Source organism: Dromaius novaehollandiae, chromosome 12, assembly GCF_036370855.1.
Source record: "Dromaius novaehollandiae isolate bDroNov1 chromosome 12, bDroNov1.hap1, whole genome shotgun sequence".
NCBI lineage: Eukaryota > Metazoa > Chordata > Aves > Casuariiformes > Dromaiidae > Dromaius > Dromaius novaehollandiae.
The window spans coordinates 4,997,834-5,014,081 of record NC_088109.1 but is presented as its reverse complement, the minus strand read 5'-3'; the positions used below and the strand labels follow the sequence as shown (position 1 = coordinate 5,014,081).

The following is a 16,248-nucleotide window of genomic DNA, read 5'->3' as shown; positions in this document are numbered from 1 at the left end:
ACACTTCCTTAGAGTGGATGGTCAAATTGATCTATATAGACTGTTCCTATTTTTGTGGCCTGTTTTAAAAATGCAGTCTTCCTTCTTTTGGTCTCCACAAGTCTTTCTTGGAAGTATCTTGTTTATTCTGTCGAGACCTCTTTCCAATCCGCCTCCATCCTTAAGCCGTACAGCGGCAGCGTTCTGGGTGCATTCTGTTGCTTTTACCCCGTTCAGAGACCTGCTTCATCGTGGGACTTTTTTTTTTCTTTCTTTTATAGCCAACGAGGCCAAAAAATCTGGGCACTTTCTGAGATGCCCTTCTTCTAGTGGGCAGTGCTCTAGCTGCTTGCAAATTTAGGTATTACAAAAGCTTATTGAATCTTGCATTGTTTTAGTAAAAAATGGGAGAAAGAACAGGTAATTCAACAAACTGACAAACTACGGCTGTGGGCGCTGAACGTAGTTTGCCAGTGTTTACTAACTTAAAGTCAAAGTAGTGACTTGTCGGTGGGATGTGAAAGTGGCTGCTTGTATAACCTTGCGATGAGCTACAGGAACCAATTTCTCCTGGAGACTGGGCTACAATGTGTTAATCCAGTAAATATTTTGAGTACATGTTTTATTTGCGAATGTAGAAATAAGCTTTTGTGTGGAGGACTGGCTTGAGGGCAGAGGTCATGTGAAGATTGAACAACTAAAGGAAGCAGAACTAAGTGCATATCGCACACAGTTGATGTGAGCCAAGTCCCGTATGAGAGTAAAAACAGCTAGAGCCAAGGACACATTGTCCTTGGCTCCAAGGTGTTATCAATGATTAGTCCTGGGAACTTGCGGGTGATGTAATGCAAAAGTTGCTGGGTAAACCAAATTGCTGTTACCAATAAGGAGCTCAGCTTTTGCAATATGTATGAGCCTGATTAGTCCTATACTATATAAAGAAAGACCACACCTAATAAAGTTGAAGTACACTGATCACTCATATTGAGCGTCTGGGTCTTCCCTCCGTCGGCTCCTCCCGTGCAAGTTTCCAACAAATGGCGCCCGAACAGGGACCCTGCCGGTCAGGGACTCGGTGATTAAAAACTCAGGAGTCGACAGAGTGCTAGAGACAGCTGGTCCTGCTGTGCTAAAGGCGACGAGACACAAAAGGGGGTCTACGTGCCAGAGTTACAGAGGAGGTGGAGAGGACACAAACAAAGGGGGTCCGTGCCCAGGACGAGACGGGGTCCTGCCAGAAAGTCTCGCCGCAGGTCTTGCAAAGGTTGCAACGGTAAGTGAGTAACCACGGAGCGACAAGCGGCTTATTATTTATTAAGATGCTTTTTAGAAAAGCGAGGTACTCAAGGAATAGAATGTCATAAGGAACTCCCAGGGCTATTAGCTTACGGAGTGGCTAAGGGGTGTTTTGTTAACCCAGATACCATGTTCGAACAAACTGAATGGAAAAAATTTGGGGACAAGTTGTTTGATGAAGTAATAAGTGACAACAAGACAGCAAAAAAGCTGATGAAGCCGTGGAGGGCAGTTACTAATGCTCTCGCACCTCAAAAAAAAAAAAAAAAAAAAAAAAAAAAAGGTAGCTGCCACCACCGCGGAGCGTTTGGGAAGCCCCGATGGGTTCAAGGAACCCCCCCGCATGCAGAGGTGTCCCCTGTGTCCCCATACCCATCACCCCCCTCGAACCTTTACTATTGCCCAGGGAGGGTCTGGGAACACAGGCCTGCCAAAAGGAGCAACATTGACCATGCGGCAGATCCCTCCTCCTCCCTCAGCGCCTCCCCCCCCCCTCTCCCCCCCCTCCCCTCCCTCCCCCCCCTCCCCCCTCTTCCCCCTCTCTCTCTCCCCCCTCTCTCCCCCCCCTCCCCCCCCCTCTCTCTTCCCCCCCCCCCCTTTTTCTCCTCTCCTCCTCCTCCTCTTCCTTTGGGCACAGTTATCTGAGGACACCCATCTCAGGCTATCAATGTGAAATAAGTTTTTCTCTATGATATTAATGGTCAGAAACCACTAATAAAAGCAGTTTGAAAAAAAAAAAAAGAAAAAAAAAGAAAAAAAAAAGAAAAAAAAAAGAAAAAAAAAGAAAGAAAAAAAAAAGGGGGTATCCCATCTTATATGGGAATAAAGTAGGGCCGGGAAGAGCCTTTCGGCTTGTTTATTGACAGAGTAGCCAATGCTATACAAGCAGCAGGGGTACCAGATTATCTGAAAGGGACTATCTTGAAACAATGTGCAATACAGAATAGTAGCCCTTCAACGCGTAGTATTTTAGCCACACTCCCGGGAACATGGACTATTGAGGAGGGGCTAGAAAGAATGGCGCAGGTACCTGTAGGACTGCAAGCTATGCTAGTAGAGGTGGTGAAACAATTAGGAGAGAGCATGAGAGAGCAAGCACAGGCGTTGCGGGATAATATGCAACAGAATCAAAGACAGGTATTCGCTGCCCTTGCTCCTTTGCAAAATCCCGGCGGAAATATCCCCCCTGATCGACGATTGGCACGCTGCTACCGATGCGGCGTTGCGGCACGCTGTTACCGATGCGGCATTGTTGGCCATCTTCGCAGAGAATGCCAAGCTAGTAGAGTATGGTGTCCCAATTGCAAAAGCAGTAGACATGACGGAGCGGCTTGCTGGAAGGCTGGTTCGGGAAACGCCCAAAGAAGCGGGACGAGCCGCCCCGCGACGACACAAAAGGCGGCCTTCACCACAACAACAACCCAGCAACCCCCGCAGTTAACACAACTACCGACCCCCCCGGCGCCCAGCTCCACTCCGAACAGCATGAATCCCTTTGTCTTCGACCAGCCACCAGAGGGAGTCTCGGACTGGACTTGGCAACAGCAGTAGACGTCACCTTATTGGATACAAAGCCAACAAGAATCCGGACGAATGTCTATGGACCAGTAACTATTAATCATGAGCCGATAGGTGCCTTACTGATTGGAAGATCGTCCGCTACAATGAAAGGATTACAAGTTTTGACAGGATTGATCGACAAGGACTATTTCGGGGAAATACAAATTGTGGTTTCAGCAATGTTTCCACCTATGCACATACCACAAGGATCGAGAATAGCTCAACTTATTCCGCTTCCCCACCTGACTGAAGGGGTGGCACCAGCGAAAGAGCAACCACGAGGCTATGGTGCTTTTGGTTCCACTGGAAGTGCAGCATTACTGACTGTCGGAATGCATCAAAGGCCCCGACAAACCGTGACTGTAAAGTATAAAGAAGAATCTATACGCACTAATGCCTTATTGGACACTGGAGCGGATGTATCAATAATTAGCACTAAGATTTGGCCCCAACATTGGCCAACCCGAGAGACCAGCTCTATGGTAGCTGGGGTAGGCGGGGTCACCCTCGCCCGAAAGTCATCGACGCTACAATGGACTATAGGGAACAAGGTGGTGAATTGCTCCGTTTCCATTTTACCCCTATCTGAAGGAGTGCAAGCATTAATAGGGCGCGATATCCTTGCCCAGATGGGTATGGTGCTTACCTCGGAACACCCTTTATAGCACCGGCCATTGCCTGGACTTTCCCAATCCCACTCAGCTGGAGGACTGATCAGCCTGTGTGGGTAGAGCAATGGCCGCTTAAACGGGAAAGTCTCATTCAAGCACATGAACTAGTAAAGGAACAGTACAAACAAGGTCATCTAAGATTATCTACCAGCCCTTGGAATACCCCAATGTTTGTGATCAAGAAAAAATCCGGCAAATACAGACTTTTACACGATCTACGTGCTGTAAACAGACAGATGCATGACATGGGTGCTTTACAACCGGGGTTACCCAGCCCAGCAATGATCCCAGAAGGCTGGCACCTGCTAATCGTAGATTTAAAGGACTGTTTCTTTACAGCCCTCCATGAAGATGATAAACAGCGATTTGCATTTACACTCCCTGCTATCAATAGAGAGGGGCCAGACCAAAGATTTGAATGGACAGTACTACCGCAGGGTATGCGAAACTCACCAACCCTCTGTCAACTCTATGTCGATGCGGCACTTCAACCGTTACGTCAACAGTGGCCAGAGACCATGATATATCACTACATGGACGACATATTGTTAGCACAAAAAAACCCTTTTTCTCCTGAACAAAAATTTGATCTAATCACACAATTAAAGAAAAAGGAACTTGTGATGGCCCCGGAAAAGGTACAGGAATCCAGCCCCTGGCAGTATCTAGGTTGGCATATTTCGAATGCCACCATCAGACCACAGAAATTGACAATCAGGACTGACATAAGAACACTCAATGATGCTCAAAAACTATTAGGAGACCTCCAATGGATCCGTCCGGTTGTCGGCATTCCTAATGAACTTTTAAATCTGCTACGCCCCTTGCTGAAGGGAACAGACCCAGCGGCTGCCGTCACGCTCACAGAGGAACAGCAACGGGTACTCCAGGAAATTGCATCGCTAATTACTACGCGTGCTACGCACCGATGCCTGGAAAATCAGCCACTTGATCTTACTATTTTATGTGGCCCACAATACCTAATGGGAGCCATTACACAACACAAAATAAAAACGGGGGAAAAAAGAGGGTTGGCGGAACCCATTGTACTAGAATGGATAGCACCACCGTTACAACCAAAACGAACTATTCAAGAAAAAATTTCAACGCTGGCCGAACTCATTAGGACACTCTTCGCCCCTGACTTACATGATCAGCGTTGGTCAAATCTGACTGCAGCAATCAGACATAGAAGAAGTGAGAATCGTCGAGGCAAGCGTGAATTGAAAAAAACTAGGTTCAGATTGCGCTGATGATGTAGAATTATGGGGGCCTACGGAAAGGTTTTTCGCCGCAGCTTTAGCTCCTAACGTTGCAGTTGCGCATGCCATGTCTAATTTAAATAAACTTGCTTGTTGGGCTGTTAAACAATCAAACGTTACTACACAAATTCTCTCTGAAATGTCACAGGATATGGATAGCCTGAGACATGCAGTGTTGCAAAATAGAGCAGCTATAGACTTTCTGCTTTTGGCACAGGGACACGGGTGTGAGGATTTTGAAGGAATGTGTTGTTTTAATCTTTCTGATCATGGACAGTCAATCTATGAGCAATTGAAATGGCTAAAGGACCACACCCAGAGAATCACCGTACAGTATAATTGGTTTGATGATCTGTTTAGAAAGATGTTTGGTAATGTGAGTACCTGGATTTTGAGCTTGATCAAAGAAGGGCTATGTATTCTATTCATAATTGTATTAGTTTTAATTGTTGTAAGAGTGATTTTTAGCTGCTTAACACAAAAGCTTGAACAATTAACTAAAAAGGTCTTTCTCGCACAAAATAAAAACGGGGGAATTGTGGAGGACTGGCTTGAGGGCAGAGGTCATGTGAAGATTGAACAACTAAAGGAAGCAGAACTAAGTGCATATCGCACACAGTTGATGTGAGCCAAGTCCCGTATGAGAGTAAAAACAGCTAGAGCCAAGGACACATTGTCCTTGGCTCCAAGGTGTTATCAATGATTAGTCCTGGGAACTTGCGGGTGATGTAATGCAGAAGTTGCTGGGTAAACCAAATTGCTGTTACCAATAAGGAGCTCAGCTTTTGCAATATGTATGAGCCTGATTAGTCCTATACTATATAAAGAAAGACCACACCTAATAAAGTTGAAGTACACTGATCACTCATATTGAGCGTCTGGGTCTTCCCTCCGTCGGCTCCTCCCGTGCAAGTTTCCAACACTTTTGTAATTGACAAAAGGTGGGTTGGTTTGTTTGTTTTTCTTTAAGGGCTTCAGAAGGGCATGGGAATGAACTGACCATGCGGTTGCAGCTCAGGGGGTAGTGGAAATCCCAGGCAGGAGGTGCGGGGCGAGCACTTCACTCTAGGGAAACATGGATTTCACTGTGTTGAGAAAGAGGTACAGATGAGCTTCCAGATATTTGAATAGATACGTAAAAGCTGTTTAAGAAGTATTCATGTAGGTGTCTTGTGTAATTAAAGAACGTGATTTGAGGAAGGTCAATTCTTTACTTCCTCGTTGTTCGCTCCGTGTAAGGCTTGGAATTGCTGGTTCCTCACCTGCGTGACTCTTCCTGAGCAACTGCCAAATTCAGCTTGTACTTTGGAGCTACTTGATCCATTTTGGTTCTGAGGTCCTAGCAGCTGCTGTGATGAGGCACAGCTGGTGCAAGTTTTCAGCCACTCTTATTCCAAAAATCTCTGTTTTGAACATTTTGGTTACTCATTTGGAGTGTGGCAAAGACTCAGTAGATCATTTCTTGGGACAGACTACAGAGTCTCCACTAAGTTTGTGTTATCTAAATTTCTCTCATCACTCTAGACCTGCTTCTGTCCTCTGTCATCTCTTCATTGTCTTTCCAGCTCCTTTCCTTGGTTACCTGACAACACGTCCATTAAAACCAACAAGCGTAGAAAACAAAGTGGTGCTGGGGAGGTGGGGAGGGACAAGCAAGTTAGAAGTTCTAGGGCCTGATAAGCGTATCACAGGGACGTCGTGTAGCCTTCTGGGCTGACTTAATGGACAGCAGCAAACCTGGCCAGAAATGAGAATAAGCTCTGAATCCTCTTCCCTCACGTGCAGCATAAGAAATTATGAGCAGCGGCACAGTACTGTCTTTGTTAATCTTTGTTTTCCCTATTGAAACACTTGGAAAGTACTGACAATGAAATGCTCTGAGGGACTCTGCGTGCTCCTTTCAACCCTTGGCTTCAGTCAGGTGCCAGGAGTGTAAGTCTCTGCAGCCCAGCATATCCAGTGCTGTCAGGCTTTAAATTTGAGTTACTGCCTTCGAGTATAGTGCCCATGGCTTAATAAAAATCCCCCATATCACTGCCTTTAGTTTTAAGTATGTTGTTGTAGGCTCTTTACGTGTTAATTTTGCGTATGCACTGCAGAAAAAATGCATCGTTGTGTTTTTCCAGCCAGGTTTTGTCAGAGCTATCCTACAGAGTAGGGCTGTACATGAAACTTGTGTAGTTAGCGCTGTGTTCATAATTTGTATGCAGATGGCAGAGCTTTAAGCTGTATTAAAATTGCTTGCATTAGTAACATTTAATTGTGGCTGAATTCATTCTTTGTGTTAACATGTCTGAATATTCAGCATTTCTGCCCCACGAGGAACATACAAATACGCTAAATACTAATTCATCAGAAGTATAGTGTTTCACATTTACAACTTTATTATTTTTAATTTTTGTTCATTTTTTGCGGGACACTAATTGTAGTATCGTCCTGCTGTACTAAAGGTGCCTTTTTGTGGATAGTGCATGTCTTACTGTGTAGATCATATTGCATGTTATTGATGCATGTTTGAAATTTGTTGTGTCCTTCAAGGCATGATGAGTGGCTATCCACCGGTGCTGCCACCTTTGCAGGGCCCAGTTGATGGCATTGTTAGCATGGGCAGCATGCAGCCACTTCACCCAGGGGTGCCCCCACCCCACCAACTTCCGCCAGGCATCCCAGGCATCCCACCACCCGGTAAGACTGTCCTCCTCATTCGCTCCTTATTTCATGTTCATGTATTCGCCGTTTAACCAGTTGTTGTTACTATGCGCAGCTTGTTTTGGTCATAGCTTGTTGGATCGTTTCTGAAGGTTTGTGTAGCTTTCTGAAGGTTTGTGTAGCTGCAACACACGTGATGCACTGCTGAATATATGAGATCCAGGCAAACCGTTAACATTGACAGAACAGCACGTGCAGCAGACCAGCAGCAAAAGTTGCTGGGAAATTATGATGCTGCTCCATCCAAAAACCTGGTAGTTGTGCTCGAGTTTCAGAGGTCTGAAAAGCTGAAGTCAGCCTATTCATATGCTTATGTCACCTGAATAGCATCCTTCCTTTTTCCTCCTATTCCTTCCTGAATTCTTTTTCAGTATGTTAATATTTTTCAGTATTCAGACTGCACTGAAATGAATGCAGTCATTTAAGACCTCTTGGCCATTGGTAGAAGATAAAAATGGATTACCTTTAAATAAGATAGACATTCTGATTTGTACTAATATATTAATACATTATTATAAAATAGTGTTCGGATTGAACCTTTTTGATAGAACCGTGATGGGAAATGTGGGGGTAAGGTGAACTCAATATACTGTCATGGCCAAATTTTGCATTGATCTTTGATAGTCTATTTAGTGCACATTTGATATTTTCTTGCCACACTTTTGTTGAGTGGTGAGGTGAATGAACACTGTGACAGTTCATTAGCATTTTTTCAGAGTTAATGTCATTAACATGTCCCTGTTATGGGAAAAATTGGTTGTCTGCCCTATCATCCTGTTTTCTGCTGATTATTTTGGTTTTTACCTCTGATAGCTCCTGTGACCATTTAGAAGATGTGTATCCTATATGTTCAGCAGTTAAACTGTTAATCTGTAGACAAAAAGTGGTATCTTGTTTGCCTCCCCCTGCCTCATTTACAACTGTTTATCAGAAGCTCTGTTAGGACTTTATATCTCTCTGTATGTAAATTGATTGTTGTTTGCCTTTTTTTTTTTCTTTTAAATCCATCAGTACTAGCTATGCTACTTGCATCTTCACTGGTGTGTAAGATTCACTGTAATGTCATGCAGCGGGACTAGGAGAACGGCCGTGTGTCTGCGAGTCCATCTCTGACTCGCCAAGGCAATGATACTTAAGCACACGACAGCAGCATATAGTTGTCTGGGAGGTGAATCCAGGGTGATGCGTTACTTTTCAGAGTTTATTTTTCCAACTGGAGGAACAGGCCATGTGTGTGATGTTTAAAATTGAGAGGATTACAGAGCAGGGGAGAAGTGATGCCTGGGAGTGGAGGGCTTGCAGGACCACAGGTGAAGTAGTGTTGAACAGGGCTGCGCAAGCTAAAGGTGAAGCCATGCTCCGATGCTGGAAAAGGTGAGGGTGTCTCCCCTCCAAACCTCTTTGCTTTGTACCAGGAAAAGATCGGTGCCATAGCACACTACTTATATTATCAATGTTCTTCCCTATTTCTGACTTTCTGTTGGTACAGATGCATTTAAAACAGGGGTTGTCGTAAACTGGGAATTCATTCATTATATGCTTCAGTATACAAAATGCGGTGACGCATCTTCTGATCACTGATGTAGAAAACTGCATGCAAAATAAATCCTTAGGAAGACTGAATTTAATTTTCAGCTTTTCAAATAAATGATATGTGGTTTCGACAAGTGGCATAGACAAGAAGGATAAGCAGCGAAAGCAGCTCTCGTGTGTTCAGACCCAAGCATCTACATGTAAAATACCAGGAGCTGTATGACTCTCATTTAGATTTGTAAATTTTTGTTTGAGACTTACGTGGGTGTTATCTGCTGCAGGCCACACAATAGGGAAATATATTTACATAAAACTAACACTTTTTATTTCTGAAGCTTTTCCAAGTGTTCATTTGTCTCATATATAATACTATTTAAGCTTAAGCTTTTAATGTTAGCAAGATAGATGATATAAGAGAATTTTTGCAATGGCTTGGCTTTCCTCCTACAGTGAATGCATTTTATGAAACCGAATACAGCAAAATGTTGAAATGTTGATAGATTGCTAGATTATTTTGATTCTAGGGAGATTCTGTCAAGCTGGAGTTGTATATTCTAAACTGAAAGATTTAGTTAGGCAATAACTAAATAATACCAAAAAAAAGTGAAAACCAGAAATGACTTCTGTTTTCATTTCTTTAATTCAATGAATTCAACAGGCTACGTATTGGGTAGTTGTCATACTGGCTTTTTTGTTTTTGGGTTTTTTTTGTTTTTTTTTCATCCAGAAACTTTTAAAGTGTTTTTTACTGGGGGAGAGGGGGATATTTGAATGTAGTTCAGCTGCTTAAAAGAACTTTAAGCAATGATGCCAAAGCATAGATTTTTATTGAAAAAGCCAAAGCGGTATTTGCCACTGCTCTGAAATGAGACTAATTGTTTTTGTATTTTGGAATATAGGTGTTATAGGCCAAAACGTATCCCCCACGGTAGGCACTCCAGCACCAGGAGCAAGTCCATTTGGACAGCAGGTAAGTCCTTTTTGCATGATTTATGAGGCTGTAAGACTCCAAATTAGTATTTAAACAGCATCCCAGTTAAGAGATGTTGGGATGCACATAGCCTTTCCCAGGGAGAACATAAACAAAATGTACGCAGAGGTATTTAGGATCATTTAATATCTTACCCCCAGAGGATGTGTCTATATTTCTTGGATGAAGTGTTACTGGACTAACTAGGTTCTTGTGGAATGCATTCTGCAGTATAAGCCAGACAGTGTTCTCTTTTCTTTTCTTTCCTTTCTTTTTTTCCCCTCTCCTTCCTTCCTTCTGTTAAAGAAATGTGAGTCATTTCAACACACTGTTAAACTGCTGATAATTTAGGTTTTGCGTGCTTTGATGCAGACGCCTTTGGTCATGACCTGTTTTAAAGCTCCATTGTATGAGGATGTTCTGACAGTGGATGGAGAGAGCAGCTTCCCGTGTCACTGCTGGACAGGGATGGACACTGAACTGTGGTGTTCGTGCTGCACTTTGCTGGGCCGGGTTCTTCCATAGGGATACGTGGATGTGAACCCGCTTTCCTGCTGTTCCCCAAAATGTGTTTTCTCTACCACTTTGCCATTACAGATAGGAATCCTTGGCCCGCCGGGACAGCAAGCACCCCCTCCGTATCCCGGCCAGAGCGCAGCAGCGCAGCCGGTTATACAGCAGCCCACGACTCCCGTGTTCGTCTCCCCTCCACCAAAGGCACAGAGGCTTCTTCATTCTGAGGCCCATCTGAAATATATTGAGGGGCTTAGCGCTGAATCAAATAGCATTAGCAAGTGGGACCAGACCCTTGCAGGTAAGGCTTTCTACTCTGATGTTTCCTGACAGAACACGCTTCTTTGTACACATTAATAAGTTTAGCTCTTATGGATAATGCTAAATAAATTTGCTGCTTGCTTAATAAAATGTATCCATGCAAGCAGTCATTAAAAACAAATCAGACATGCTGGGAGTATGTATGTTATCAGCAGGCTAATTCGACTGATGGTATAAAAATCTAAGAATCACTTGTATGGGCTCAAATACAGGGACCGGAGGGCAATAGAAATACTATAGAATTATATTCCCCTTTTTCTAGTAGTTGTGGTAAATATCAGAGGCAGGACAAATTAAGTAAAGCCAGTAGATAACTGGGCCATTTCTTAACCTTTCAGCACGAAGGCGAGATGTCCACCTATCAAAAGAACAAGAGAGCCGTCTCCCTTCACACTGGTTGAAAAGTAAAGGGGCTCATACCACCATGGCCGATGCGTTATGGCGTCTTCGAGACTTGATGCTACGAGACACCCGTAATATCCGTCAGGCGTACAACATAGAAAATGTTTAATCGTGTAATTGCTTCTTTGATACCGGCGTATAAGGAGTTTTGTGGAACAATAGCCGTTTTAGTTACTGGGTGGGGAGAGATAACCAACAATAATTTGTATTGCATTTTACTGCACATTGCAAGACCATTTTTACATAAGGACACTTTTAATAAGCATATTTCACTTTTTGTTATATTAAGTTGCCTTTATCAAATACACAGATTTTTGCATATGTTTCCTTTGTTTGAAAGGCAATTTCATAATTGGTTAAGTGTAGTCAAGGATTCATCTTTCTTATATTTTATTGCTGAGAACCTGATGCCATCATTTTTGTATAAAAGAAAAAAGAAAACAAAAAGCATTTACAAATTGGTACAATGGAATGTGAAATTAGTCATAGTTCACATCTTAGAAGAATGCGTGTACATGTGCTTGTGTGTGCTAGCCACTTCCAGCAGAAATCTCACTTGGATGTGAACAGGGAGGATTTCTTGAAATGAAGCTAAAGGTAAGGGGTACATAGATGCTAGGAAAAATCAAATTTAAGTCAATACCAATGCTGCTGAATGGACCACAGTGATCATGGAAGTGCTGGTGTGGACGGGACAAGGGTGTCTTGACTGCTGATGTTGTCCAGTCCTGTCCAGTTATTTAATTGTGTAGCCAAGGCCATTATGATCCTAAATGAGTAACAGAATACATGTGCTTTGCATGCCCTTGAAAGGTGCAATGTTTTATCTACCATGACCTGCTTTGGGGGTTCTGTGATGTGCCTAACACCTAGCAGTGGGAATGGAAAGCTTGTTGCCTAAGCAATTACGTGTGCAGTTCAGGTCTTGGAAGGTAAGTTAGAGAAGGGAAGATGAGTTGTTTTGTTTGTGAAGTAATGCAATGGTTTTAAATTCACACGTATTCTGTTAACGATTAGGTATTGCAAGGTATCTTTGTATGCTTTCCTTAGGGGTAGCGATTCACCTTAATGAAAGTTTTGCAGGGCAGATGGAGAGAAATTTGATGCGTAAATCTAGCTTTAACAAAGTACTGCTGTATGTGTAAATTCAGCCTATCTAGGAGGTTGGAGAAATAAGAAAACTTGCGTTGCAGCCTTCAGAGTGCTTTTTGGTGGTGTGTTTTTTGGTTCTTTGGTTTTCCGTTTTTGGTTTTTTTTTTTTTTTTTAATTAGTAAGGTATGTATGGAATCTTCTTGCCAAATTTCAAGGTTGTGACTGTCTTCTGCTAAGGACTTACCTGTCCTCCTAACCAACCAACCTTTTGGACTGCAAAGCTGTTTGTTTAAGGGTAAATCCTTTCATAGTACTTCATTTTAGAAAAAGAATGAATAGTTTTTATTTCATTAAATAACTGGGAAAGCAATATTAATTTGAACAGTTTGTTGGCAGGAGCATTGTCACTGCAACTCAGTCCAAAAGAAAGAGCTAATTTACTGATATGCTTTCATCTGACTGCTAGAAATGTTCATCATGTGGAAATGTATTTTAAAGTATACCAGTAGAAAAAAAAATACTTGAGTGCATTTGGCAGAAGGTTAAGTACTTTATTCCAATACTGGATACCTTGGGTTCTGTTTCAGTGATGTAATTTATACTGTTGAGGGAAGTGACCTGTGCAAGTATAAACTGTTATTTAATTTTACTGGCTAATTCCTCTTCCTCTCCCACTCCAACCTTCCAGTCCTTGCGTGGAAAACCCTCTAATTACAAGTAGGCACTTGAGGACAGTTGAGGTCAGATGTGCAATGGATGTGAAGGAGATGGAGCTAAGAAGCATGTAGGGAAATTACAGTTTTGAACTCTCCAGGTGTTGCACCTGTGGTGCAGAAATTCTCTACTGGCCTTTGTAAATTACCAAGTTTATGAAATAAAGTAGAAACGGCATAGTCTTAGACCTCTTCCACATATACAGCATCATCTTGAAGTGTATTTGAATTACCATAGGCTTTGCAATATTTAGCCGCAAAGATGGGACATTGAACTGAATCAAGCAGCAAATCCTAGTTTTTGAGTATTTGGAAGCATCATGGATTGTACTAATACCACCCGATTCTCTTATATCTCAGCATTAACAAAAATTACACCAAAGAACCTGGGATGAATTTTAGTTAAGTTATTGTTTTATTTATTTTCTTTTGAGGACCAGATGGGACTCCCTTTGGAGCCTGTAGAACTGAATTTTTTAATTTATCTGAAGGTCAGTGATGAGCAGACTTGCGGCCCTGGCTCTCTCCCGCCTGAGTCGCTGCGGCACTACTTTCGCTGCTCTTTCCAGCCCGGGAGCAAGTGATTGGAAGTGCAAGTGAAACCTGGGTCCTCCCATAGGGCAGTGCAGAGCACTACCACTAAGCCACTGGGCTGGCCCTAATCAAATCTTTTAAGCGCCGTTTATTTATTTCAAAATCATGTCTCTGTATATTGGAGGCATTTCAGTTGACTGCAGTAAAATTTAGGATATAATGGCTACAGTCTAGAATTCAAAACCAGCAAAAGAAGCTTTTTTCTGACTCTGGTTTAAAAAAAAAAAAAAAAAAAAAAAAAGACGACATGTCTGTCTAGCTGTCTAGCTGTTTCTCTCTCTCTCTCTCTTTCTGTCTGTCTGTCTGTCTGTCTCTTTCTCTCTCTGGGTATTTGAACCCCTCATTTGTTTTCCACTGCCGTTCATTGTACTGGAGTAAATGAAACTTTCCTACTAAAATAAAAGTATGTATGGGAAATGGTTGGTTTCTGTGAGAGTGGAAAATAGATTAATCTAGGACCAGTATTTTCATAAACCAGTTGGAGACTACTTATTATTTGTTTCACTTTCTCAGTCCTTCCCTTCCGTGAGAAAATTTACTGTTTGTGTAAAAACTCAAAACGTCGTTGGTGATTTTGGGGGCATGTTTTTGGACCTGGTTAATTCATGCTTGGCTTTTCCTTAAATCTTGTACTCCCGAAAGTTCAGCTGATAACCAGGTTTATAACATGTATGTACCATCAGTTTGTTTACCTGAGTCTTTTTAATTTGAATAAAAATAGTTTGCAAAGTGTTTTGGATTAACCAGGTTTGAGCGTCCCATCAAGACTTTTGTTGTCAGGGTGTCATTTCAAGTGATTCTGGCTATTGCGGATCCAGATTTTATGAAGTCCTTGGTATGTGCGTGCAGGTGTGTGGGCAAAGAACCTATAGAAAGGAGCTTCTCTGTTGTCCTGTGTGTTGCAAGACGTGCCTGGTAGGTGGTGAGCAGAACAGTGATGCTGAAAAAATACAGGTGAAAACTGAGCCATAAGGAGCATGAACAGTAAACCCTGGAAACTATTTGACGTGTTTGGAAAATGCCCGGTACAGATCATAAAATTCAGTCAGTCCTGTTTGCCTCTACCTTAACTGAAAATAAACAGCAAGCCTTCATTTCACATTGGAAGCTTACCTGGTTCAGGGCTGTCTTGTATGTAGCTGGATAATAAAGGAAATTAAAACACTAATGTGGAAAAGGCATCTTTTACAAAATAAAATTCAAAACCAGGCTAGACAATTTCTTTGGTATTACTAGCAGCAAGAAAAATTAAGTGATAGCGACATCTTGAGTCTGTAGGTGCTTCTGACGTACGATTTAGAAAGAGGCATTTAAGCAGGCAGAACAGATAGCATTACATTTAATTAACACAGCTTGGGCCAAGAGGTTAAACTGCCCCTCAAGCAGTCTACCAAGTTTACAAAACCTCCAGCTTTCTAAGATTTGATGAGGTTGCGCGGAGGAGACTGGTCAATTCTAATTGTCCTTTGTGTTTCGTTTGCTCCGTCGGAGATGCTGCAGATCATCCGTAGATGGGCTTAGCTCGCGCTCTCACCTGCAAGTGCACTAGGTTCAAGCGGTGCTTCAGAATGGCTAAGTGCTCTGAACATCAAGTAAGAAATGAGACCTGATCCACTGATATATGTGAATATTCTGATTAATAAAAAAACTTCCTATTTGTTTTGCTTACTGCATTTTCCAGCAAGTCTAATTGCAGCTTCGTACAAAGAAAAAATGACAGCAGTCGCAGTGCAGTGTTCCTTCGTAAAGAGATTCCTGGTCTCTGTCAATCCTTGGGGACACTGTGGTCTCCCATGTTCAGTCTTTCCTGCTCTGGGAGGGATCATAAATCCAGTGCAGAAGTCTGGACGTGTAGGTTACTGCCTGGTGAGCTGCCCCGGGGGCTGCCCCAGCTCTCCCCAGCAACAGTCCCTCCGAGCTCCCTGCCGAGCTCCGGGACCTTCCTGCTTTGCAGTATCTCGCCAGCAGGCTGGAGCAGCGCGGGACCGAGCGGGAAGGGATCTGCGGATATGAAAAAAAACAATAAAGGCGGCAGCCCGGAAGGTGAGGACCCGGCAGGGACGGGCAGCTTTGTGCCCAGACCCCTGGGCCTTTCCCGGGGTGTGGGGCTGGCCGTGGAGGCCCAGTGCACGTCACCCACGGGGGCTGCTGTGCTCTTTGCAGAGCTGCTTTGCTTGCGGCGAGCATGGCGCTGCGATCGACTGCCAGGGGAAGGATTGCAGCCGCAGCTTCCACCTCCCCTGCGCCTCCAGCAACGGCTGCGTCACGCAGTTTTTCAAGGCCTACAGGTGAGGGCTGCCGGCCCTCGCGCCGGAGCCTCCCTGCCTCGACGCCCCTGGTGCCGGCGCTGGCCAAGCAGCCGGGGAAGTTGCCTGTCCGCCCCGCAGCGACGCCTGCGAGCGGGAGCCGGAGCCAGGCCGCGGAGGGCTCCCTTGTGCCCCCGTTGCCCTCCTCTCCGCACCGTGGGAGGCCTCAGCGCTTCCTGACCTTGCCCCTCTCCTCCATGTTCTGCCCAGGTCCTTCTGCTCGGAGCACCGCCCGGAGCAGGCGGTGCCGGTACGCCCAGACGAAGAAACCACTGTACCTCTATTTTCCAGGTTATTTCCCAACTTATTCTGGATTCTGCTGCGAG

The 16,248-nt window shown here is 43.7% G+C and overlaps 1 protein-coding gene across 5 annotated transcripts in view; it reads left to right on the top strand.

Annotated features, from left to right (window-relative positions):
* The window catches only part of LOC135329652 (protein polybromo-1-like), a 39,607-nt gene extending 25,259 nt beyond the window's left edge, over nucleotides 1-14,348 (top strand). For 4 of the 5 annotated variants that reach the window (XM_064518736.1, XM_064518735.1, XM_064518738.1 and 1 more), the window contains 4 exons: nucleotides 7,307-7,453; nucleotides 9,910-9,980; nucleotides 10,578-10,794; nucleotides 11,153-14,348. In XM_064518736.1, coding sequence (XP_064374806.1) covers nucleotides 7,307-7,453; nucleotides 9,910-9,980; nucleotides 10,578-10,794; nucleotides 11,153-11,325 — 608 coding nt within the window. In that variant the 3' untranslated portion in view covers nucleotides 11,326-14,348. The remainder of the gene's footprint in view (nucleotides 1-7,306; nucleotides 7,454-9,909; nucleotides 9,981-10,577; nucleotides 10,795-11,152) is intronic. The other variant, XM_064518739.1, reaches the window with a different exon arrangement.
* The last annotated feature ends 1,900 nt before the right edge of the window (nucleotides 14,349-16,248 follow it).